At 43.5% G+C, this 24,679-nt stretch overlaps 1 protein-coding gene across 1 annotated transcript in view; it reads left to right on the plus strand.

Annotated features, from left to right (window-relative positions):
* The window catches only part of LOC125113257 (ATP-binding cassette sub-family C member 4-like), a 146,387-nt gene that overhangs the window by 13,185 nt on the left and 108,523 nt on the right, over positions 1–24,679 (plus strand). Inside the window, exons 4-9 of the mRNA XM_047755821.1 lie at positions 1,920–2,144; positions 7,697–7,786; positions 8,647–8,810; positions 10,368–10,493; positions 11,918–12,167; positions 22,504–22,605. Coding sequence (XP_047611777.1) covers positions 1,920–2,144; positions 7,697–7,786; positions 8,647–8,810; positions 10,368–10,493; positions 11,918–12,167; positions 22,504–22,605 — 957 coding nt within the window. The remainder of the gene's footprint in view (positions 1–1,919; positions 2,145–7,696; positions 7,787–8,646; positions 8,811–10,367; positions 10,494–11,917; positions 12,168–22,503; positions 22,606–24,679) is intronic.

Raw genomic sequence — 24,679 nt, forward strand, 5'->3', positions numbered from 1 at the left:
TTTTGGTTTTTTTTGGCTTCACCCACAGCATGTGGAAGATTTCAGGCCAGTGGATCCCACTGCAGTGAGAATGCTACATCCTTAACGCACTGTACCACAAGGGAGCTCCATATTGGTCAGGAATTTTAAGAATATGCTTAGAAGTGAAATGGTTAATCACTGTCTGGAAAAGCTGGCTTTTATGAATGAGGTTTCTCAAGAGGTCATGTTCTCCATGATCACCTCTCAGCAGCAAATGAGTTTTCCAAGCTTGTGCCGTGAAGAATTGAGTAGCTTTCTTCCCAGGACTTCTATGTAGTAAAGTGATCATAGCCTACACTTGTTTTTATGCTGGTTTCAAAACACTCTGAGCTGTTATATATCATTTAGTTTTCTCAGGATTCCTTCGAAGTAAAGAAGGCAGGTATTTCCATGGATAAGGACCTGGAGGCACACGAGGGCTTATGATGGGCTTGGAGTCATCATCATCCGATGGCTGATCTGGTTTCTGAAGCAAAATGTTCTGATGCCTAGGCCAGTTTTCCATGAATTCGATCTTTTGCTTTTTAACAAATTTCTATTGAAGTATAATTGATTTACAGTGTTGTCATAGTTACAGGTTTATGTCACAGCACACATATTTCTCTAGTATTTTTTAGGTTCCTTTCCCTTATAGGTCATTACTGAGCTATACAGTAGGTCCTCGTTGGTTGTCTATTACATGTATAATCTGTATCTGTTAATCCCAACCTCGTAATTTACCTTCTCTCCACTCTCCTTTTCTTTTGGTAACCATTGGTTGTTTGTTTTCTATGTTTCTGAGTCTCTGCTTTGGAAATAAATTCATTTCTTTTTCTTTCTTTTTTTTTTAGATTCTGCTTATTAGCTATGTCATATATTTGTCTTTCTCTGATAATCTCTGGGTCCTTGATGGGGGACAAGGGACCTCACACATGGTAATTAGAGGGAGGAAGTAGGCTGTGGGTGGAGTGGCTGTTTCGAAGGGTGGGTAAGTGTTGCTGTTCTTTTGCCTTTCACTTTGGGACAGAAAATTGCTTTCCTCAAGTTTTACTCATGTCATAGCCCCCATGCCTCTCATCTCATTGGTTTAGGATTTGATGTTTGTCTTGGGGGATAGATGACGGATAGTGTTTCTCCCAAACCAGCACCTGCAGTGTATGTTGGATGGAGAGCCATGGAAGACATCATTTTTTAGCTTTGCCTATGGCATGTTTAACTTTTGATTCCAGGGAACATCCCAGCTTCTACGAGGTAAAGACATAACCCCCCCAACCCAGCCCTCCAGAACTGAGAGCCTGGGAGCCTCCCAAGCCTGGTTTCTTTGTGAATCACCAAGGAAATCTGGGCTCCATTCTCTTGATCTACTGACACGTGAACCTCAAGTAGGGAAGGATTGGATCTGTGTTTGTGCCAAAGTCTCAGTTCATAAAGGCTCTTAAAGCACAAGGTGATGGCAAGAGCGTGTCTCCTGTGCATGAGCCACCTGGACTTCCTCTTGGCTGGGGCCTTGAGCGCACAGGGGACAGGGACAGCTGCCAGCGGGGCTCCTTCACAAGGAAGCAAATTTCTCACTGTTCTTGTGCCGCCTTTTTCCGTCTTCATCTTAGGCCAAGACTCACTTGGTATTTTGTCAAGTGTGTTCTAAAGCACTGGTTATGGTATTTATTGAGCATCCCCAGTGTACTGAGCACAGTGTACTAAGGATTTATCGTCTTTGAATGTAAACAATTGGTTTGAGGTTAAAACTGCTTTCTGCTTGTCTCATAGAAGATAGCAGATCTGCATAATTTTTTCCTAGATTAGCTATGAATGTAGCATATTGTCAAAGTGTCTTTTTAACACGCTAATAACAAAAGTACAGCTTGTGTTAAGAAAAACCAGTATGCCTTGAATTTCTCAATATGACTTTTTTCCTTTAGGAGGGCACCAGAATAGTTCAGCCTGTCCTTTTGGGGAAAATTATTAGTTATTTGGAATACTACGATCCCAGTGATTCTGCCGCCTTCCATGAAGCCTTGGCCTACGCCGCAGGGCTGAGCGTCTGCGTGCTCACCTGGGCTGTTCTGCACCACTTGTACTTCTATCACATTCAGCGTGTGGGGATGAGGCTGAGGGTAGCCGTGTGCCACATGATTTACCGCAAGGTAAGTGTCATTGTCACCAAAGTGTGTACCTCCCCTGAAGCATCAGAGGTATTTTGGGCAAGTTCTCTGTAAATGAACAGTTTTGGGAGTTCCTGTCATGGCTCCACAGTCAGTGAACCTGACTAGCATTCATGAGGACACAGGTTCAATCCCTGGCCCCGCTCAGTGGTTTAAGGATCTGGTGTTTCTGTGAGCTATGGTATAGGTTGCAGCTCGGATCTGGCGTTGCTGTGCCTCTGGCGTAGGCCAGTGGCTACAGCTGCGATTGGACCTCGAGCCTGGGAACTTCCATATGCTGTGGGTGTGGCCCTAAAAGAGACATAAAGACCAAAAAAAAAAAAATTGTAACTGGGATCATTTACCCGTTACTAGAGAAGCTTGCTATTTGCCTTAAGCCAATTTTGTTATTGTTTAACCTAATTTTACCAGCAAATAATGAAAAGTTTTGTATTGAGATCAGGTCAGGGCTGCCTTTGATAGCTTTTAGCCACACATTGTTGCATGGTACCCACTGAATTTGTAACAAAATATAATTTAAAAGTAAGTATTAAAAGTATGACGTTGGAGTGCCCATAGTAGCTCAGTGGGATAAGAACCTGATTAGTATCCATGAAGCTGCAGGTCTGATCCTTGCTCAGTGGGTTAAGTATCTGGTGTTGTCGCAAGCTGCGGTGTAGGTTGCAGATGCAGCTTGGATCTGGTATTTCTGGGGTTATGGTGTAGGCTGAAGCTGCAGCTCTGATTTGACCTCTATGTGCTGTAGGTGTGGCCGTAAAAAGAAGAAAAAGAAATAAAATATCAAATTGATTTTCAGTGTTTTCATGCCTAAATTTGATAGTGGTATTTATGGAAATTTTGTTTTTGGTGTTCATTAAAACCTTTGTTTACATGAAACTGGTATTTAAAAGTGAACATCAGTGTTTGAATCTATAAAATGAAATCTAGTAGAAAAGAATGTTTTGGGGAAGGGTATGATTCTGTCTTTAAATGACATTTAACATAACTGCCTCTTCAACATAATTGCATTAACTAAAGAATAATGTAAATGAGATCTATGCCAGATACAGACTCCCTCACTATATTCTATAGCTATGATTGCTTTTAGTAGTATTAAAAATAATGAGTTGTTTGGGATAAAACTTGAAATTTTGCATTATTTTTAGTAATTTTGGAGAGAATTTGTTGCTATTCATTCAAGCTATTTTCTTTTTTTTAAATAATGGTTTTTATTTTTTCCATTATAGCTGGTTTACACTGTTCTATCGATTTTCTACTCTACAGCAAGGTGACCCAGTCACACATACATATTTACATTCTTTTTTCTCACATTATCATGCTTCATCATCAGTGACTAGATATAGTTCCTAGCGCTACACAATAGGATCTCATTGCTTATCCAATCCAAAGGCAATAGTTTGCATCTATGAACCCCCAGATTTCAGTCCATCCCACTCCTTCCATCCTTGGCAACCACAGGTCTGTTCTCCATGACCATGATTTTCTTTTCTGTGGAGAGGTTCATTTGTGCTGTGTATTAGATTCCAGATATAAGTGGTATCCTATGGTATTTGTCTTTCTCTTTCTGACTTATTTCACCTAGTATGAGAGTGTCTAGTTCCATCCGTGTTGCTGCAAATGGCATTATTTTGTTCTTTTTTACGGCTGAGTAGTATTCCATTGTGTATACATACCACTTCTTCTTAATCCACTCATCTCAATGAACATGGTTTTTCCATGTCTTGGCTATTGTGAATAATGCTGCAATGAACATGTGGGTGCATGTGTCTTTTTCAAGGAACGTTTTGTCCAGACATATGCATAAGAGTGGGATTGCTGGGTCATATGGTAGTTCTGCGTACAGTTTTCTAACGTACCTCTATACTGTTTTCCACAGTGATTGTATGAATTTGCATTCCCACCAACAGTGCATGAGGGTTCCCTTTTCTCCACACCCTCTCCAGCGTTTGTTATTTGTGGTCTTATTATGATGGCCATTCTGATTGGTGTGAGGTGGTACCTCATAGTAGATTTGATTTGCATTTCTTTAATAATCAGGGATGTTGAGCGTTTTTTCATGTGCTTGTTGACCGTCTGTATATCTTCTTGGAGAAATGTCTATTCAGGTCTTTTGCCCATATTTCACTGGGGTTGTTGGCTTTTTTGTTATTGAGTTGTATAAGTTGTTTGTATATTTCAGAGATTAAGCCCTTGTCGGTTGCATCATTTGAAACTATTTTCTCCCATTGTGTAAGTCGTCTTTTTGTTTGCTTTATGGTTTCCTTTGCTATACAAAAGCTTGTCAGTTTGATTAGGTCCCATGGGTTTATTTTTGCTTTTATTTCTGTTGCATTGGGAGAATGACCTGAGAAAACATTTATAAGGTTGATATCAGAGAATGTTTTGCCTATGTTGTCTTTGAGGTGTTTGATGGTGTCTTGTCTCAGGTTTAAGTTTTTAAGCCATTTTGAGTTTATTTTTGTGCACGGTCAAGTTATTTTCTTAATACAGTATTCCTTTTTTGTCGAGTGTGCATTGTAACACTTTTAATAATACCTGATCTGATGTGTTCAGTGATTTTGTAATGAGAAATGCTGTAACATTCCATAGTGTACCCTGATCTTAACTAGTATAAAAGGAGTTGGGATTTTAGATGTCTTTACAAAGGAATTGACACAGATACACCATGTCATTAATTGAAATATTTTATAAACTTGATGCTGGATACGTTTTTACCCTGGGCTTTCATCTTTATTAAAGAAAAATCCTTATTTAACTGTAGTGTATGCCTGAAATTTGCTGAGAAAGTAGGTGGTAAGTGCTCTGCTCTCACATAAAAAAGGATGACAGCGTGTGCTGATGGATGTTGGTTTTATTACAGTAATCTTTTCCCATTGTGTATTTATATGAAACATCACACTGCACACCTTAAATACATGTAATTTTTGTTAACAAGTGAAATCCTTATTGAAAGCTAAAACCAAACAATTTAAACGGAAAATTTAATTTCTTTCCCTTAGTTGGTACTTTCCTAGAGCTTTTGTTTCTTGGGATTATTCTTGTCAGCCAAATGACATCTGTTTCCTCCTCTTCTCTCCTGGAGCAGAGACTCATCCATTTTGTGGCCCTGTGAGCCCAGGGCCTGGCCACAGCCACAGTGACACCAGATCTGAGCCGATTCCGTGACCTACACAGCAGCTCGTGGCAATGCTGGATCCTTAACCCAGTGAGCAAGGCCAGGGATCGAACCCACATACTCATGGATACTGTGTTGGGTTCTTGACCCTCTGAGCCACAACAGCAACTCTGGCTTGGGCCCTTTTAAAGGTGATCTCTAAGGCTGCACATCTGCCAGCTTCCCACTGTGGCCCATTCAGCATTTTAGTGCTCTCTTCAGCTGAATTTGAAATGACTCTGAGGGCTGTATCATATATAAAAGTGACTTGTCATTTATTTACTGTTCCACGGCTTTGATAAAATTACTTTTGGTTTTTGGTCATTGATTTTTTTTTTTATTGTGCTAAAATATACACAGCATGACATTTACCGTCTCAACTCCTTAAGTGCGCTGTTCAGTGACATTAGGTGCATTCATGCTATGGTCCAGCCGTCGCCGTGTGCATCTCTAGAACCTTTTCTTCTTCCCAGACTGAATCTCTGTGCCCATTAAACACTCACTGCCCAGTTCCCTCCCCCACAGCCATCACCATTCTGCTGCTTCTCTCTCTGAATTTGGCTGCTCTTGGTGCCTCATATAAGTGGAATCAAACAATGTTTGTCATTTTGTGTCTGGCTTATGTCATGTAAGCACCATGTCTTCAAGGTTCATTCGTGATATAGCAAGTATCAGAATTCCTTGTTAAGGCTGAATAATATTGATTGGTATATACAGCATTCTGAGTATCTGTTCATGTGGTCAGAGGACATTTGAGTTGTTTCCACCTTTTGTCTGTTGTGAACAAGGCTGCTGTGAACATGGGTGTGTGTACAAAAAACATGTTCAAGTTCGTGCTTTCAGTCCTTTTGAGTACATCCCCAGAAGTGGAATTGCTGGATTATCTGCTGACTTTATTTTCAGTTTTTTGCAGAATTTGTATATTCTCTTCCATCACGGCTACATCATTTCACATTCCCACCTGATGATTTTTTTGTTACCTTCAGGAGTAAATAAGATTTTTATGAACTTGACATTTTGTTTGGATCAGCGGGTCCAGCTGATGTCTGTTGAAACAGCTCATGGTGTCTGTTCAGGGTCCTCAGATCTCTAGGGCGTTTTGTTAGAACTTTTAACCAAGTAAGTAGATTGTGGGGCACAGGCTGTGTGTTTTGTAAAGTCAACAGACTGGCATTAAGAACACAGGTCCGGAGTTCCCGTCGTGGCGCAGTGGTTGACGAATCCGACTAGGAACCATGAGGTTGTGGGTTCGGTCCCTGCGCTTGCTCAGTGGGTTAACGATTAAGGATCCTGCGTGGCTGTGAGCTGTGGTGTAGGTTGCAGATGCGGCTCGGATCCTGCGTTGCTGTGGCTCTGGCATAGGCCGGAGGCTACAGCTCCGATTCGACCCCTAGCCTGGGAACCTCCATATGCCACGGGAGCGGCCCTAGAAATGGCAAAATGACCAAAAAAAAAAAAAACCAAAAAACAAAAAACCACAGGTCCCCCGGACAGAAGTGGTGTTTGTGTTTGATTTTTAAAAAAATTTTGAGTGTAGTTGACTTACAATGTTGTGTTAGTTTCAGGTGCTCAGCAAAGTGAATCAGTTATATACATCTAGATTCTTTTTCTATACAGGTTATTGCAGAGTAATGAGTAGATTTCCTTGGGGTTTACAGTAGGTCCTTCTTAGTTATCTCTTTTATTTTTGAATTTTTAAGGTTTTTTGGCCGCCCCAAGGCATATGGGGTTCCCAGGCCCAGGGATCAGATCTGAACCACATTTGTGATGTATGTGGCAGCTGTGGCATTGCCAGTTCCTTTAACCCACTGTGCCAGGCAGGGAATCACACTCGCATCATGGTGCTACAGAGACACTGCTGATCCTGTTGCACCACAGCTGGAGCTCCAGTTTCTCTCTTGTGTACAGGAGTGAGTGGATGTTAATTCCACCTCCTAAATTATCCTTGACTTAACGGTGTCTCAGATTTACTTTAGTTGACTCCTAAGTCTAAACCTGTATCCTTTATATGTGGGTGTGTCCAAAGTCATCAACAATCAGGGTGGGGGGGTTGCTTCTACCTCCTATTCCTCCCTTTACTATCCCTGAGGGTGTGGCTGCCCCCACATTAAAGAGCCTATGTTTGGGAGTTCCCTTGTGGCACAGAGGGTTAAGGATCTGGTGGTGTCACTGCAGCAGCTTGGGTTCGATCCCTGACCCAAGCACTTCCCCATGCTGTGGGCGCAGCCAAAAAAAAGCCCAAGCCCTGCTGTCCGGGGTCATCCTGCTCCTCTTGACATGACTCAAGAGCCCATGAAAACATGCTCCCTTTTGCTGTGACCTCAGAGTGACTTGGTGTCACCCTAGGAATCCAGTTCTCTGTTTCCTTCTCTCATTTCAGGCACTTCGCCTGAGCAACTCAGCCACGAGGGAGACCAGCACCGGCCAGATAGTCAATCTGCTGTCCAATGACGTGAACAGGTTTGACCAGGTGAGCTGTACCCGAGGAATGGTTTCCATTTCCTGTCCTTCTAATGGGTTTAGCTTGTTGGACACCAGGCACCAGTGTTGGGTGTTGGCCAGGATTCTTTAGGGGACCTAAGACAAGGGATCTTTTTATCCACCACTGATTTCTTCTGTGTGCAGCTTAGATGTGACACTGTGTGTTATCCTGGAGGTGAGAGCTTTGTTCGCCTAATAATAAACAGGCAGCCGAGGTCTTGCCCAGCGTGGTTACTGTCTGTGAGAGTCCCCCTGGAGGGCTCTTCCTGGCACGTTGTGCTGCTGTTGCTGCGGGACTGTCTGCTCCTCGATCAGGTGGTGTGGGCTGGGGGCAGGGATTGTTCCTCCCCCTGTGCCCTGTTCAGTGCCTGCTGCCCAGGGAGCCTTCGGGAAATCATGCCCCTATTCAGTCTCAGGGATGAGTAAGATTCTGTTTCTTCCCTGGAGAAGCCCCAGTGTGTCAGGGAGGTAAACACACAAGTATTGGAGGGTGTGGTAGGTACCATAATATAGGTTTTGTGGGTGTGTCGGGTAGGGATGGGGGCTGAATTTTGGGGCAGAGAGAGTTTGGGGAAGCCCTGAGCTCATCTGTGGTCTTTAGACAAAAATCAGCATCTTGCTTCCAGTGCTGCTGCTCTTGTCTCCCTGTTGTGGGCTCTGGGCTGACCTGGAGCAGCTTCATCTGGGGCGGAGGCTTGGATCTCTGCTTTAGCAGGTGGAAAACCCACTGTGATCATTTCTGTTTAGGTTCCTGTCTGACCCTTCAGAGCAGACAGTTTCTCTACTGTGTCCTTATGGGTTGTGTTTTGATATAGTCCTAAGAGGTCCTTGTCGTCTTCTTCTTTTAAGGTGATGATGTTCCTGCACTTTCTGTGGGTGGGGCCTCTGCAGGCTGTCGCGGTGACCGCCCTGCTCTGGATGGAAGTAGGAATATCGTGTCTTGCGGGGATGGCGGTTCTAATTCTTCTTCTGCTTTTGCAAAGCTGCATGGGGAAGTCGTTTTCATCACTCCGGTAAGAGAAACACTGGGTTAAAAAATAGGTGACATATAGTTGGAAGCATTCAAAGTTTGCTCAATGCGTTTGTTTAAAAACAAGATAAATACCTTCTCTGCTCTCTTTGTGTGTGTTGTAGCCTCTTCAGGCTTAGCCAGGGGAGGGAGGCTCCAGCCTTAAGTTGAAGGCTGAAATTGAAGTGGGAAAAGCGAAGGCATTCGTGGCTCCTCCTGGCATCCCACCTGAATAGGTAGAGTGTCCTACGGCAGAATTTACTCATGTCAAAGTTATTTAAACATTGCTAAAAATAGTAATAATCTTACTGGCCCATTTCTAGTTGCATATATTTTTGTTTGCTTGTATTACAATCATTTTCGTGTATGCATGTTCGTGACTTAAATTTTTTTGTTTGTTTTACTTTTTTTTCTTCTTTGGCCACCCCTGCAGCCTATGAAATTCTTGGGCTAAGGATCAGATCTAAGCTGCAGTTGTGACCTAAGCTGTAGCTGTGGCAGGGTGGATAATTAATACACTGTGCTGGGCCGGGGATCAATCGTGTGTCCCAGCGCTCCCAAGATGCTGCTGATCCTGCTGCACCACAGTGGGAAGTCTAGTTCTTATTTTCTTTTTCTTTTTAGGGCCACACCTGTGGCATATGGAAGTTCCCAGGCTGGGGGTCAAATTGGAGCTGCATCTGCTACCTACACCACAGCTCATGGCAACACCAGATCCTTAACCTATTGAGCAAGGCCAGGGGTCGAACCTGCATCCTCATGGAAAGTAGGTGGATTTGTAACCAGCTGAGCCACAACTGGAACCCCCATATCTTACTTTAATTCAGTGTCTCCATTAAATTAGCAGTATTCAAGGGCAAGGTCAGTCTTAATGATCTCATTGTTAAAGCCCCCCATTCCCAGCAGCGTATGGGATAGAAAAGTGTCTGATGATGAAGAAAGAACTGATGGTGATGAGTTAGTCCTGAAGCAGGTCCCCGAGGGTTAGAGGTGGGTCATTGTCCAGGGTGTCAGGTGATGAACATTGAGTTGTGGTGGTGGTTTTGGTACATTTCTGTGTGTTATTTTTCTCTTCTTGGGATTTCCTTTCCCATCTCTTCAGTGGAGAGATGTTCCTTATCCTTTGAGGGCCTGTTCCAGTGCTAAAGGGCCTCTGAGGATATTCTTGCTCTCCTTTCCCTTTAGAAATAACAGCCCCATCTTTTCTGCTCCCCACTCTTCACTCCTCTGTTATGACAGCACAGCCTGTCTTCCTGTTAGATTCCTTTCTGTCTTCCCTGCCCAACTGTGACCTCCTTGTGGAGACAGTTTGTATCCGACTCATTTCAGGTCTTCCTTAGCTGATCCTGCAAGTTCTCCAAGGTGCTTGTTGAATCGGGCTGGAGGGTTGGCTCATTGAAGTCTTTCTCATTTGTACTTTGAGTAGGACCTGCCTGTGTCATTAGTACAAAAGGGCTGCAGGGAATCACGTGATTCCTGGTCCCTCCCTGTGCCCCCTGCTGCTGCTACAGAAAGTTGGGCTGTGGTCACTAAGGCTCACCCCTCACGTCTGTCCCCTCAGGAGTGAGACCGCAGCTTATACAGACGACAGGATCAGGACCGTGAGTGAAGTTATAACTGGCATCAGAACAGTAAAAATGTACACTTGGGAAAAGTCACTTGCGGATCTTATTGCCAGATTGAGAAGGTAAGTTTTAGTATACGTCACACCATATTTTTGTAGTCCCCCCCCCCCCCCGATTTTTACTGAATGAATTTAGAAATCTTAGTGAGTTTTCGCATTAAGGTGAATTTAAATACTCTCCACCCTCTCCACCCTCCACATGTGGCCTGTGGTTAATAGAATAGTGGAGACGTTATTTTAACCTGCTCTTCCTTGTACATTCTCCTTAAAGGAAAAATCTATCTGCTTCTCACTTATGCAGAAATGAAATTCCAAATATTTCTTAGTACTGCAAATCCCAAATGAGCAATGGTTCTAAGTTGTTAGTGTTTGAGATTGATGTTTGTTTGTTTATTTATTTAGGGCTGCACCCAGGGCAAATGGAAGTTCCCAGGCCCAGGGTGGAACTGGAACTGAAGCTACCTGCCTGTGCCACAGCAACGCCAGATCCAAGACACATCTGAAGCTACACCGTAGTTTTTTGGCAGTGCCGGATCTTTAACCCATTGAGTGGGACCAGGGATCGAACCTGCATCCTCATGGATACTAGTGGGGGTTGTTACCACCGAGGCACAACAAGAACTGCAAGATGGTGATGTTTAAACTAAAACTGTCATTTAAGTTAATGTACCACAAATGGGGGAGATTATAGATGTTGGATATACCTGTTTCAGCCCAAATTTTGCCGATCAGTCTTCTTCATTCCAGAGCCATGAAATACTGTTGTTTTTGCTTTGCTTTATGTATGTAGAATTTCCACACCTTTTATGTAAGTGTCTGATGAGTACTTATACTCCAGCACAAGGGGCTTATACCTCTCCACAGTGCCCTGTCACCTCTCACCTTCTCACCTTCCTGGGTGCCCCTCCCTCTGCCTGGAACACACTCTCGTCTTCCTTCTTCTCTGGCCTCCATCAGGCCTGACTGACGCCAGCTTGTCTTCTCAGGTTCCACGCATGTGCGACTCACCCTGACTCCACGGCTCCGGGTTCCAGGCTCTGCTCTGTGCTGTGGGGGCTGTGCTGGCTGCCTGTGTCGAGTGTCTCGGTGTCTCCCAGGCTTGGGGTTGCTACTTCTCTTCCCCCACGAGTTCACGAGCTCCTGGAGGGGCTGGGCTGTGTCTCTGTCATCAGCGAGGAGCCAGCATAGGACTTGTGGTTCCCAGTGCTTATTGAATGAATTTTCAAACTTGGTCTCATTGACCCAGAATGTTTAAAGTGTGACCTTAAGCCTTTCTTTAATTCCTGGATGCATGACAGGTGATGAGGTGTGTGGTCCTTGTGTCGGGCAGACCCCCCGGGTGTGCACTGTGTAGTGTCTCCATGCTGTGGGGGTGCTTTCTCTTAATCCGTGTCCACCCCCTCAAAAGGCCCCCCCCCCACAAGGCTCTGGAATTCATGACTTGAGTGTTGATGCGTCTTTAAGACCTGTTTCCTCCTCTTTTCCAGGAAGGAAGTTTCCAAGATTCTGAGAAGTTCCTACCTTAGAGGACTGAATTTGGCCTCATTTTTTGCTCTGAGCAAAATCATGGTTTTTGTCACCTTCATCACCATTGTGCTCCTTGGCAACGTGATCACAGCCAGCCAAGTGTTTGTGGTGGTGACACTGTTCGAGGCTCTGCGGTTGACGGGCACCCTCCACTTCCCCATGGCCGTCGAGAAGGTGTCCGAGGCGGTCGTCAGCATCCGAAGAGTCAAGGTTTGGTGACAGGTTTTTTAAGTGTTAGTTGTAGGTGGATTTTACATAAAATGGCTCCTTTTATTTGGGCGTCACTGGTCTAGTTAGATGAAATTTAACTCTCTCAGTGCCAGAGCTGGTCGTGATTCCACAATGTCCTGTGTCCTCTCCTGTTGTCTTAGGTGGAGTCGTTACAGGTCTTGTAAGGTCATTTCTGCTCATTTCTGGGCAGGAGGAACAGTAGCAGTGGCACAGGACTCTGGGTAAGCAGTGACGACGGCAGGCGATTAAAATGTTCAGAGCAGGAGCAGCAAACAGATCCATTGTTTGTGCTGACGTGAATGACTGGGTAGCGACAGGGAGCAGGACTCTCTCTGGGCCGGGAGGGAAGGAGCTTGCTGAGTGGTCCCTGCTCCTGGGCAGGACGAAGGGCTCAGCTTCCGTTAGTTCTGTGTCTACAGCGGGTTCTTGCCTCTGTGGATGCCTTGCTTGTGGAGGGCTGAGCTCGCCTTTTGGATCTGCCTCCTTATCCTGTCCTCTTTTCCCTTTCTGCTTGAGTCTCTCCAGCTGCCTCTTCCTTTCACAGGTGTGATCCCACCATCCCCACTGTCTCCTTTTCCTAACTGTCCCTACAATACCGGGGACAAATAATTTACATCATCAAGACAAGGGCCTGGCTCACAGTAGGTGCTCAAGTACTTGTGTGCTGATGATTAGGTCTCAAATGAGGATAAATGGTCTTTGTGAGCTGCCTGGGCATGAGCTTGAGTGTCTGAGCTTCATAAAAAAAAATCTAATTTGTTTTGTTCCTACTTCGTCCACCGTGATGGACGCCAGCAATACATCTCTAGTGAAGTCAGATAGCTCAGGGTGTGATTATGTTTTATTTTTGGGCCTTGACATAAAAGTTGAGATTTGTGTGTGTGTGTGTGTGTGTGTGATTGTATACCATAATGTAAAAAAAGTACTACTTATAAACAGATGAGTCAAACGGGGTTAGTTCTGGTCCCCCAAGTTCATCCTTCTCTTTGACGGGGGCTTTAAGGGATGGTCCATGCAGTTCAATAAAATTTCCTCTTCATGCCTTTCATATCCAGAAAGAGGGCATTTAGGAATGTCCTTGGACCATGGTGACATTCTCAGTGACACTAAATTGTCCAGTTGGTGACTGCCCATGTGTACTGTGCTGCCATGTTGCTGTTTTCTTTTCTTTTCTTTTTTTTTGGTGTGTGTGTGTTGTTGTTGTTATTGTTGTTGCTATTTCTTGGGCCGCTCCCGCGGCATATGGAGGTTCCCAGGCTAGGGGTTGAATCGGAGCTGTAGCCACCGGCCTACGCCAGAGCCACAGCAACGCGGGATCCGAGCTGCGTCTGCAACCTACACCACAGCTCACGGCAACGCCGGATCATTAACCCACTGAGCAAGGGCAGGGACCGAACCCGCAACCTCGTGGTTCCTAGTCGGATTCGTTAACCACTGCGCCACGACGGGAACTCTGTGTTGCTGTTTTCTTATTGCCACAGCCGCTGTCTTCCATCACTACCACCCAGGCTTGCTGTGTGGTCCAGGTGCTCTTGAAGCCTTTACTCATCATCTCATTAAATCCTGACAGCAGTTGAATGAGATAAGCATTAGTGCCCCTACTTCACAGATCAGGAAACAGGTTCTGGTAACAGGTGAAACAGCTCACCTGTCCTCATATAACTTGCAAAGGACAGAACTAGGATTCTGCCCAAAGCCTGGTTTCCCAGCCATTGTCACACTGCTTTCCTAGTACCTTCTGGAATGTGGACTCTATCCTTAGGTGTGGTTTCCATCATCTAGTCTTACTCTGAAGACCTTCAAAGTTTCCATGATGCCTGAAAAATCAAAATTTTAAACTCTAGGCTCCACTGGCTGCTCTGTTTCCCAGCACATGACTGTCCACTCTGGTAGGGGTGGGGAGAGGGAGGATTCTCTCCATGACATGCCATGTTGATCCCCACTTTGGGGTCTTTGCTCTCTCAGTCTGGCCCCCCTTGGCTACCCTCTCTTCTGTCCTTGATTTAAGCAAATGCTGCTAGGCCTCCCATAGTCCCATGAACCCTCACAACACTTGCATTCATGCTGATCTAAGACTTCCCTCGATGGGCACTGCACCACCGAGCACATGTCACGTGGGGTGATCCTGACTCCCCAGGAGTGTTCTAAGCCCTCTGACAGCAGACTCTATCTCCTAGTTCTTTATCATAGTCCATGGCCTATGTTGGACTCAGCATGGGCATCAAATAAATACTTGATTGACTGAAACAGCAGTGCAGGAAACAGCTGGGACTGTGCAGAGGCCCAGGGTGGGCCAAACTTTACTAGAAGCCAGAGAAATGTAGAGCAGGGAGCAGATGGGAGTCAGCATTTCTGGGACATTGGGCCCTGGAAGGGGCAGGGGTCTCAACCCTGGGGACTGGTCTTTATCCAGAGTGGGAATAGATCTGAATCGTCCCCTTGTTCTGTGTGTTTGTGTATCTCAGACCAGCCCGACTAGACTTGGTGGACCTGTCTCTGAAGAGAGGAGCTGGGCCTGCGCAGTCTGTGTTCATGCAGATCTGCTGGCCTGGCTCCTGGGCTGGGCTCTGGGGCCTTGCAGATAATTAGAAACACTCAGTCTTACTTGGTTAACAATGTTAGTCTGACCGTCTTGCTGGTCATCATGAAATAAAAGAAGATTAAAACCATGAGGCTTTACATTTATGACAAACCCATAGCCAATATAACACTCAGTGAAGAAAAGCTGAAAGCTTTCCCACTAAAATCTGGAACAAGACAGAGATGCCCACTCTCACCACTTTTATTCAACATAGTATTGAAAGTCCTTATACCCCCAGCAATCTGACACACAAAAGAAATAAAATGTATCCAAATTGGAAGAGATGAGGTAAAATTGTGACTCTATGCAGATGAAATTATACTATATAGAGAAAATCCTAAGGACTCCACACAAAAACTATTCAAACTGACCATCAAATTCAGCAAAGTAGCAGGATATAAGATTAATATTCAGAAATCAGTTGCATTTCTGTATACTCATAACGAGATATTAGAAAAGGAATACAAAAATGCAATACCTTTTAAAGTTGCACTCCCTAAAATTAAACACCTATGAATAAACCTGACCAAGGAGGGGAAATACCTATATGCTAAGAACTATAAAACCTTAATCAAGGAAATTAAAAAGGATTCAAGAAAGTGGAAAGTTATTCCGTGTTTCTGGATTGGAAGACTTAATATTGTTAAAATGGCCATTCTAGCCAACCCAATCGACAGATTCAGTGCAATCCCTGTCAAAATACACATGTAATTTTTCGCAGAACTAGAACAAAGAATCTGAAAATTTATATGGAACCGTAAAAGACCCAGAATTGCCCAAGCAATCCTGAGGAACAAAAACCAAGCAAGAGGCATCACTCTCCCAGACTTCAGACAGTTTTACAAAGCTACAGTAATCAAGACAGTGTGGTACTGGTACTGAAACAGACGTACAGACCAATGGAACAGATTAAAGAACCTAGAAATAAACCCAGACACCTATGGTCAATTAATCTTTGACAAAGTAGTCAAGAATATAAAATGGGTAAAAGAGTCTTTTCAGCAGGTGGTGCTGAGAAACCTGGACGACTGCATGTAAATCAGTGAAAGTAGAACACACCCTCACAGCATGCACAATAATAAATTCAAAATGGATTAAAGACTTAAACATTTCAGGCAAGACACTATAAAACTCTAGAGGAGAACACAGGGAAAACATTCTCTGACATCCACCGTACAAATGTTTAAGTGAGCCTTCCAAGGCAATAGAAAATAAAAACAAAAATCAGTGGGACCTAATCAAACTTAAAAGCTTTCGCACAGCAAAGGAAAATAACAACAAAAAAAAACAAAACAAAAAGATAATCTATGGAATTAATTGGAGAAAGTAATTTCAAATGATGCAACTGATAAGGTCTTAGTCTCTGAAATATGAAAACAACTTATACAACTCAACACCAAAAAAAACCCAACAATCCAACTGAAAAAAGAAGGCTGAAGAAGGTTGAGTAGTATTCCAGTAGTATCCCAGTATTCCCAGTAGTATTCTATTAAGGCCGAAGACCTTAACAGACATTTCTCCAAGGAAGATATACAGATGGCCAAAAGGCACAAGAAAATACGCACAACATCACTGATTATTAGAGAAATGCAAATCAGAACTACTATGAGGTACCACCTCACCTTGGTCAGAATGGCCATCTTTAACAAGTCAACAAATAGCAAATGCTAGCGAGCACCAAAGCAATCCTGAGAAACAAAAACCAAGCAGGAGGCATAACTCTCCCAGACTTCAAGAAATACTACAAAGCCACAGTCATCAAAACAGTGTGGTACTGGTATCAAAACAGACAGACAGACCAATGGAACAGAATAGAGAACCCAGAAATAAACACTGACACCTATGGTCAATTAATTTTTGACAAGGGAGGCAAGAACATAAAATGGGAAAAAGTCTATTCAGCAAGCATTGCTGGGAAACCTGGACAGCTGCATGCAAAGCAGTGAAATTAGAACACACCCTCACACCATGCACAAAAATAAACTCCAAATGGCTGAAAGACTTAAATCTACGACAGGACACCATCAAACTCCTAGAAGAAAACATAGGCAAAACACTCTCTGACATCAACATCATGAATATTTTCTCAGGTCAGTCTCCCAAAGCAAAAATAATAAAAAAATAATAAAAATAATAATAATAATAAATAATAATAAAAATAATAATAATAATAAAAATAGAGCAAAAATAAACCCATGGGACCTCATCAAACTGAAAAGCTTTTGCACAGCAAAGGAAACCATAAAGCAAACAAAAAGACAACTTTCAGAATGGGAGAAAATAGTTTCAAATGATGCAACTGACAAGGGCTTAATCTCTAGAATATATAAACAACTTATACAACCCAACAGCAAAAAAGCCAATCAATCAATGGAAAAATGGGCAAAAGACCTGAATAGACATTTCTCCAAAGAAGATATACAGATGGCCAGCAAACACGTGAAAAAATGCTCAACATCGCTGATTATAAGAGAAATGCAAATCAAAACTACCATGAGATACCACCTCACCCCAGTCAGAATGGCCATCATTCATAAGTCTACAAATAACAAGTGCTGGAGGGGCTGTGGAGAAAAGGGAACCCTCCTACACTGTTGGTGGAAATGTAAACTGGTACAGCCACTATGGAGAACAGTTTGGAGACACCTTAGAAATCTATACATAGAACTTCCATATCACCCCGCAATCCCACTCTTGGGCATCTATCCGGACAAAACTCTACTTAAAAGAGACACATGCACCTGCATGTTCATTGCAGCACTCTTCACCATAGCCAGGACATGGAAACAACGCAAATGTCCATCGACAGATGATTGGATTCGGAAGATGTGGTCTATATACACAATGGAATACTACTCAGCCATAAAAAAGAATGACATCATGCCATTTGCAGCAACATGGATGGAGCTAGAGAATCTCATACTGAGTGAAATGAGCCAGAAAGACAAAGACAAATACCATATGATATCACTTATAACTGGAATCTAATATCCAGCACAAATGAACATCTCCTCAGAAAAGAAAATCATGGACTTGGAGAAAAGACTTGTGGCTGCCTGATGGGAGGGGGAGGGAGTGGGAGGGATCGGGAGTTTGGGCTTATCAGACACAACTTAGAATAGATTTACAAGGAGATCCTGCTGTGTAGCATTGAGAACTTTGTCTAGATACTCATGTTGCAACAGAAGAAAGGGTGGGGGAAAAATGTAATTGTAATGTATACATGTAAGGATAACTTGATCCCTTTGCTGTACAGTGGGAAAAAAAAAACAAAAAACAAATGCTAGAGAGGGTGTGGAGAAAAGGGAACCCTCCTACACTGTTGGTGGGAATGTGAATTGGTACAGCCACTATGGAGAATAGTATGGAGATGCCTCAGAAAAGTATAGAACTACCATATGACCCAGCAGTCCAACTCTTGGGCATCTATCTGGACAAAACTTTCATTGAATAAGATACCTGTGGAGTTCCTGTCATGGCGAAGTGGTTAACAAATCCAACTATTAACCATGAGGCTGTGGGTTCAATCCCTGGCCTCACTCAATGGGTTAAGGATCTGGCATTGCTGTGAGCTGTGGTGTAGGTTGCAGATGTGGCTCGGATCCTGCATTGCTGTGGCTGTGGTGTAGGCTGGTGGCTACAGCTCTGATTAGACTCCTAGCCTGGGAACTTCCATATACTGTGGGTATGGCCCTAGAAAAGACAGAAAAAAAAAGGGAAAAAAACAAAAGAATACCTGCACCCCTACGTTCATTGCAGCACTATTCCCAATAGCCAAGACATGGAAACAACCTAAATGTCCATGGACAGATGAATGGATTAAGAAGTGGTATATATACACAATGGAATACTACTCAGCCATAAAAAGGAACAAAACCTGCTATTTGCAGCAACATGGCTGGAACTAAAGACCCTCAGGCTGAGTGAAGTGAGTCAGAAAGAGAAAGACAAATACCATATGATATCACTTTTATTTGGAATCCAATATAGGGCACAAATGAACCTTTCTACAGAAAAAAACCAAACTCATAGACTTAGAGAATAGACTTGTGGTTGCTGAGAGGGAGGGAGAGGGAGTGGGATGGACTGGGAGTTTGGGGTTAGTAGATGCAAACTATTGCCTTTGAAGTGGATAAGCAATGAGATCCTGCTGTATAACACAAGGAATTATATCTAGTCACTTGTGATGGAATATGGTGGAGGATAATGTGAGAAAAAGAATGTGTGTTTGTGTGTATATATGTATTAAAAACAAAAACAAAAACGCAACAACCAACCACACAAACAAAAAAAGAGAAGGCTTTAGCTAAAATGCATCTCTATCTGAAGGTGATCTTGATCTCTGATGGATTATGTGATGCACCAGAGAGTCTATGACAAAAGGGGTCCTGCAGAAGGTTTTCAGGGAATTGTATTCAAATATTCGAGTAGGATTTTTCTTTTTTCTTTTTAGGGCTGCACCTGGGCCATATGACGTTCCCAGGCTAGGAACTGAATCAGAGCTGCAGCTGCTGGCCTACCCCACAGCCACAGCAACACAAAATTGTAGCGGCGTCTGTGACCTATACGTATAGTTCATGGTAATGCCAGATTCTTTAACCCACTGAGCGAGGCCAGGGATTGAACCTGAGTCCTCCTGGATACTAGCCAGGTTTGTTACCACTGAGCCATAAAAGGAACTATGGATTTTTTTAAAATTCTTTAATAACATTTTTTAAAATTAATGTAGAGTTGATTTACAGTGTTGTATCAATTTTTGCTTTACAGCAAAGTGATCCAGTCTCATATACACACACATATATACATAAACATATATATACACGCACATTATTTTGTTGATATTATCCTCCATCATGTTCTGTCACAAGAGATCGGATAGACTCCCCTGTGCTGTGCAGTAGGATTGGATAGATTTTTTGATTTCTTTTCCACCAAATGCAGCTGAACTGTCTGAGGCTTGAAATTCCTTGCCATGTAGTTGTGTGCAGTAACATTAACACGACAACCTGCTGAGAACTTGGAATTTTCCTGGGGCTGACTTGGTCAAGCTGCTTTGTGTCCTGATGAACAAAGCACCTTTGTTTTGGGCAGCAAACCTCAATTTTTTCTCATGTACATAAAATTTATGGCAGGAAGGTGGTCTAGGAATTTAGAGATCTGTTCAGCATTAGTTGTTGTCAGTAAAGGGGGGAAAATGTCTGAGAATAAGAGTGGTGACAAGGGTGGGCGTTAGCCTGCTTCATGGTGTGTTGAGGTGATTGTTGAAATTTTTTTCTATAAGATCATGGACCCTTTTTCAGCCCTTCTAGTGTCTACAACCCTTTAAAAAGCTTAGTTCTCTGGCTCATCAGAATTACCTGGAGTGCTTATTAAAACTGAATGATCCCACCCTGGAGATTCTGATTCTCCCGGTCTTGGCTGGGGCCCAAGGTACCTATGTCTTTAGTAAGCGCCCCTGTGCACCTGCAAATAGGCCATGTTTGGGAAACATTGCTGTGGAAGTAGGAAAAACACACAAAGCCTCAATGTCCTTTAGCAAATATAAAAGACATCTTGTTAAGACTGAAAGAATCTTAAGACTAAAATGAATTTAGAGGAAAACCTGTCTTGGTTTGTGCTAGACTTTTTGGGGGCCAATTTGCAATTTATTCACCCATTCAGTCACGTACCCCACAGAATAACAGGGTAGCTGCTTGGAGCCTGGCACAGACTAGATGCTTGTGTCCAGTGGCAGGTGAGCAAGTACAGAAAGTCCTTTCTGCTTGGAATTTATGTTTCATCAAGTGGCGGGTTAATCAAGAGTCAAATAATGAAACTCAGTGTGCATTTCTATGTCCTTAGGGCTTGGGAGGTGGGGGAGGTGGGAGGCTGAAGCTTTGCATTTTCCTGGGGATGGTGATGAAGTAGGGGAGCGAGAGGTGGATTGTGGGCTGCTTTGGGTTTGGGGGCTGCAGAATCACCTGGATGCACTGAAATGTGGAATACCAGAAGAGGACCAGAATTGAGGAGGAGAAGAGCATGAACTTGGCTTTGAGTTCTGAGGGGCTTTTGAAATACCTGGTATTTGCTCTAAGACCCAGGCCACCAACCAGCCATGGGTCTGATTCAGCCTCCTTTTTTAACGGTTAGTGGGCAGTAATCAGATGCTCCGTTTTCTTCCTTTCTCGTCTCTCTCTTAGATGTGTTACTGCCCACTGAGAAGGCAGAAAGGGCAGCAGGAGGGAAAGAGAAGGTCAGCCCAGTAGACTGACCAGATGTCAGGACTGGGCGAGGTTTGTCTGTGGATGTGCTGAGGGCGTGGGGGCACGTGGAGTTTAGAGCTCAGGTGCTGTTAAGCCCTGCTGCCTCACTGCTTCTGCAGCCTGGGACTCAGCAGATTGGATGGGCCACCTCCTGGGATTTGCACCAGGTCACATATGGGGCTCTAAGAAGGAAATCCACCACCCCTGCCCACCTTGGATGTGGGGGATGGTCCGTCCCCACAGCAGACCTCCAGGTGGCTTCATGTTGTTGTGTCTTCTTGTTTACACATGCTTTTAAGTTTCCTTTTTTTTTTTCTTGTACAGAAAATGGATTGTTTATTAAAACCTTGTAGGCCCAAGAAGCCCCTGTATTTTCCTCTTAGTAAGGAAAGGAGGCTGAATGTCTTGGCTTTGAATGACTCCAATAAGATTGTAAATATCTTGCCTCAATTTCAAAGCCGTGATAGTCTTCAGTGGCTTTTCCCTCCAGTTAAATGTGTCTTTTAGGTTATATTGATCACAAAGCTGCTTAGATTTGTGTTAGCTTTGTAGTAGTTCCCAGGGCTTGGTTTTACTCAGCTAAATGGTGTTGAATAGCTACTAAATTGCGGGAAAATGGTAAGAAGTGGAAGATGGACCATTCCTGCTGTGCAAGAGAGAGCACTGACCAAGGAGAAGAGACCAGTGATTGTGAGAAGATGCTTGTAAAGTGTTTGTTAAGAGATAGAAAGGTAACAAGAGCATTTCATTTTTAGAACAATGACTTAAGCGATAGTTAATGACAAGCAGTGATGTGGATTTAACACCTTGAGGAGCAGAGCAGAGTGTACTTAAGTGCCTGGGTGAAGGTCATGACCCCAAACAGGCAGCACCAGGATTTTCCTTCTGAGTCTCTGCTGGAGGTCTTGTGCTCCCAGCTAGTCCTGTGACACCTGATTCCTGAAGGCCTGGGAATGGCCTTCCCCTTTGTTCTCAGCATGCCGCCTGGTGCTTGGCAGATGGTGGGATTCAACAAGTCCTTATGGAGTTGTTTCCTAGGAGCTCCTGTGTTTGTTGGTAGTAACACAAAAGTAAAACAATGAAAGTGTCCAGGTTCTAAAGTTAGAGTTTAGAGGCATATTTTCACTTAAAGGAGGAACAAATATACTTGGTGAGAAAGTTACAACTTTCCTCATGGCCGAACTCTTAATTTATATGTGTGTGTGTGTGCGCAAATATATGTATATGTAGGTACATACACAGATACACATATATACTCTATTATGTATACTATATACATACTATATTACCTGATTGTATATATTACACTGTAATAATAGTGTATGTTATTCTATGTATTATTTAGTATGTTCTGATGTGAACCAACACTTTAAGTATGGTTGGCAAAATGATATGTAGGCTGTATAAAGTTTTTTATTGCAAGTTCTAGGGGAGCAATTATTTTTGTACTTTGTTTCTGCAGTTTAAATATCTGTTTTTCCTTTTTCTGCAGAACTTTCTGTTACTCGATGAGGTATCAGAGCGCAACTCTCAGTTGCCATCAGATGGCGAAACGATAGTACAGTTGCAAGATTTCACTGCTTTTTGGGACAAGGTAACAAGTCCTCCATTCTAAGAATGTAACTGCTAAAAGACTGTCAGCGACATAGATTTACTGGAGAATTTTGAGAATTTACACAAGGCATAAAATGTGATTTACTCATTTACCCAAAGTATGTTATAGAATTGCTGAAAATGAGGAATGAAGTTTGTAACTAAAGGAAATTAAGTATAAAGGCAGCCTAAGACCTTTGACTTGTTCTCTCATCTCATTTTCAAGAGAACTTTCACAGTGTTAGCACATTTTGAACTTAAAGTACTTACATTTGTTATGGTAGAATTATATAACTGGCCAGACAAAGTGCTGCAGTGTAAAGGGGGTTCACTGACAGATACATAAGCAACTGTTAAAAATCAGAGGCTTTGGAGAATCAGTGCACGTATGTTTGCCTTGATACTCTCTGACCATCTCATTGCAATACACGGAGCAAAGTCGTGATCTGGATCTTTGCTGGGGGGTAGGTCGGGGCCCCCCTCCTAAGCTGCTGGGTGGTGCTGGCTACTTTGGTGGCAGCCAGCCATTTAAATTTTTAGCAGTTCTCCTGGTCAGCTGCTACGTTTGTCACTATATGTTCACATCTTTTAAGTTGTTAATTCTTGACCCAGGCTTCTGGGATTCAGAGGACACCCGGGAGACTATAGCTTTTCTGCAAACAAGAGGCAGGCAGAGGACATGGGGGGAGGGGTCTGTCCCAGGAAAACTGCATAGGGTCCTGCTGGGTTACATCCTCAGACTTTGTGCACCTTGCATTGTAGTACAGAGCAACCTATTCTGTTGTCCTGGCCTTGCCTCTGGTGATTGTGTCCCATGCTGGGGTCATTAGTAATTAGGGCCTGTCAGGTTAGGTCACGGGTGAGAGTCCCCAGGAGGGGGAGGGCACAGACATTGGGGGTTTTGGGGAGAAGCCGTGTCTGAATGAAGCACATGCTGGTTGGGAGGCAGGAGATAGACAAGAGCCCTCTAACCTGCCCTGCTAGACAGCCAGGTGGGCAGGTGGGGGGAAGGTCTCAGGCACCCAGGTCTCATTCATGAAATGATGGGCCTTGGTCTCAGTCTTTAAACTTCAAAATAAATGGTCCTGTGGGAACCTCCAAATCTCCGGGGGGTAGGGGTATCCAACTGTGTTTGGCACAGAGTAGGGGCTCAGCTGATGATCCTGGCTGAGTCATTGTCCCCTGAGCCTGGATAACCTGGAGAGAAGGGGACCAGAACCCCTGAGCTGTTTGGTGCTGCCCTCCTCTGGTTACACTGGGGCAGTGTCGGATCCTGAAGCCTGACGCAGAGGGAACTCCGGGTCTGTCCTGACAGACTGTGTGTGTGTGATAGTGGGGGACAGCAAGCTGATGTATGTGGCTATTTTGTAGTCCTAACTAAAATAGGAACCCTAAGTGTCAGACAAGAAGAATGAAGTGGAGAAGTATAAAAAAAATTTCTCTTGTATTAAAATCTAGCTTCTTGATAGTTTTTATAATTGCTATGAAATCGGGGACTAGCATTTTTGATAGAGTAATTTTTGTTTTAGTAAGTGACTATCCCACAATCTATTCAGTCATTCCCAGAAAAGCTTTTCAGTTTGAAGATTATCCAGCCCCTCTGCTTTTGGGCATTTTACTAATCACCCCCTCTTTTTTTTTTTTTTTTTTTTTAAGCATGAGCAGCTCCTGAGAATTTCCCTTACATTGTATGTACAGATACATACACTCTTCTGTCTCTTTATCTGGGAATTTACAGATTGTTCAGGAACACGAGCTGTGATTGGCATGATGAGTCCTCGGTCTTTCTTCTCCCTCACTAGGATTGTGTGCTGTCGCGTGTACCTCCATGTTCTTTTTTTTTTTTTTTTTGTGGGTACTGTTTTGTTTTGTTAATAGTAGAAGTACTTTTTTGTTCCTGTCTAGCCAAGACAGGTAATGCATGTAAGGTGTATAAAACTGAGGCTTTTTCACTCTGATCCGTGAAGTCATGCTTAATTTCTTTATTCTTCATTTTTGTTGTTGTTAGTGTTAAATGACACCCCTGGTAAAATCTGAGGCTTGGAGTTCCCGTTATGGCTCAGCGGGTTAAGAAT

The sequence above is a fragment of the Phacochoerus africanus genome, chromosome 13 (genome assembly GCF_016906955.1).
Source record: "Phacochoerus africanus isolate WHEZ1 chromosome 13, ROS_Pafr_v1, whole genome shotgun sequence".
Taxonomy (NCBI): domain Eukaryota; kingdom Metazoa; phylum Chordata; class Mammalia; order Artiodactyla; family Suidae; genus Phacochoerus; species Phacochoerus africanus.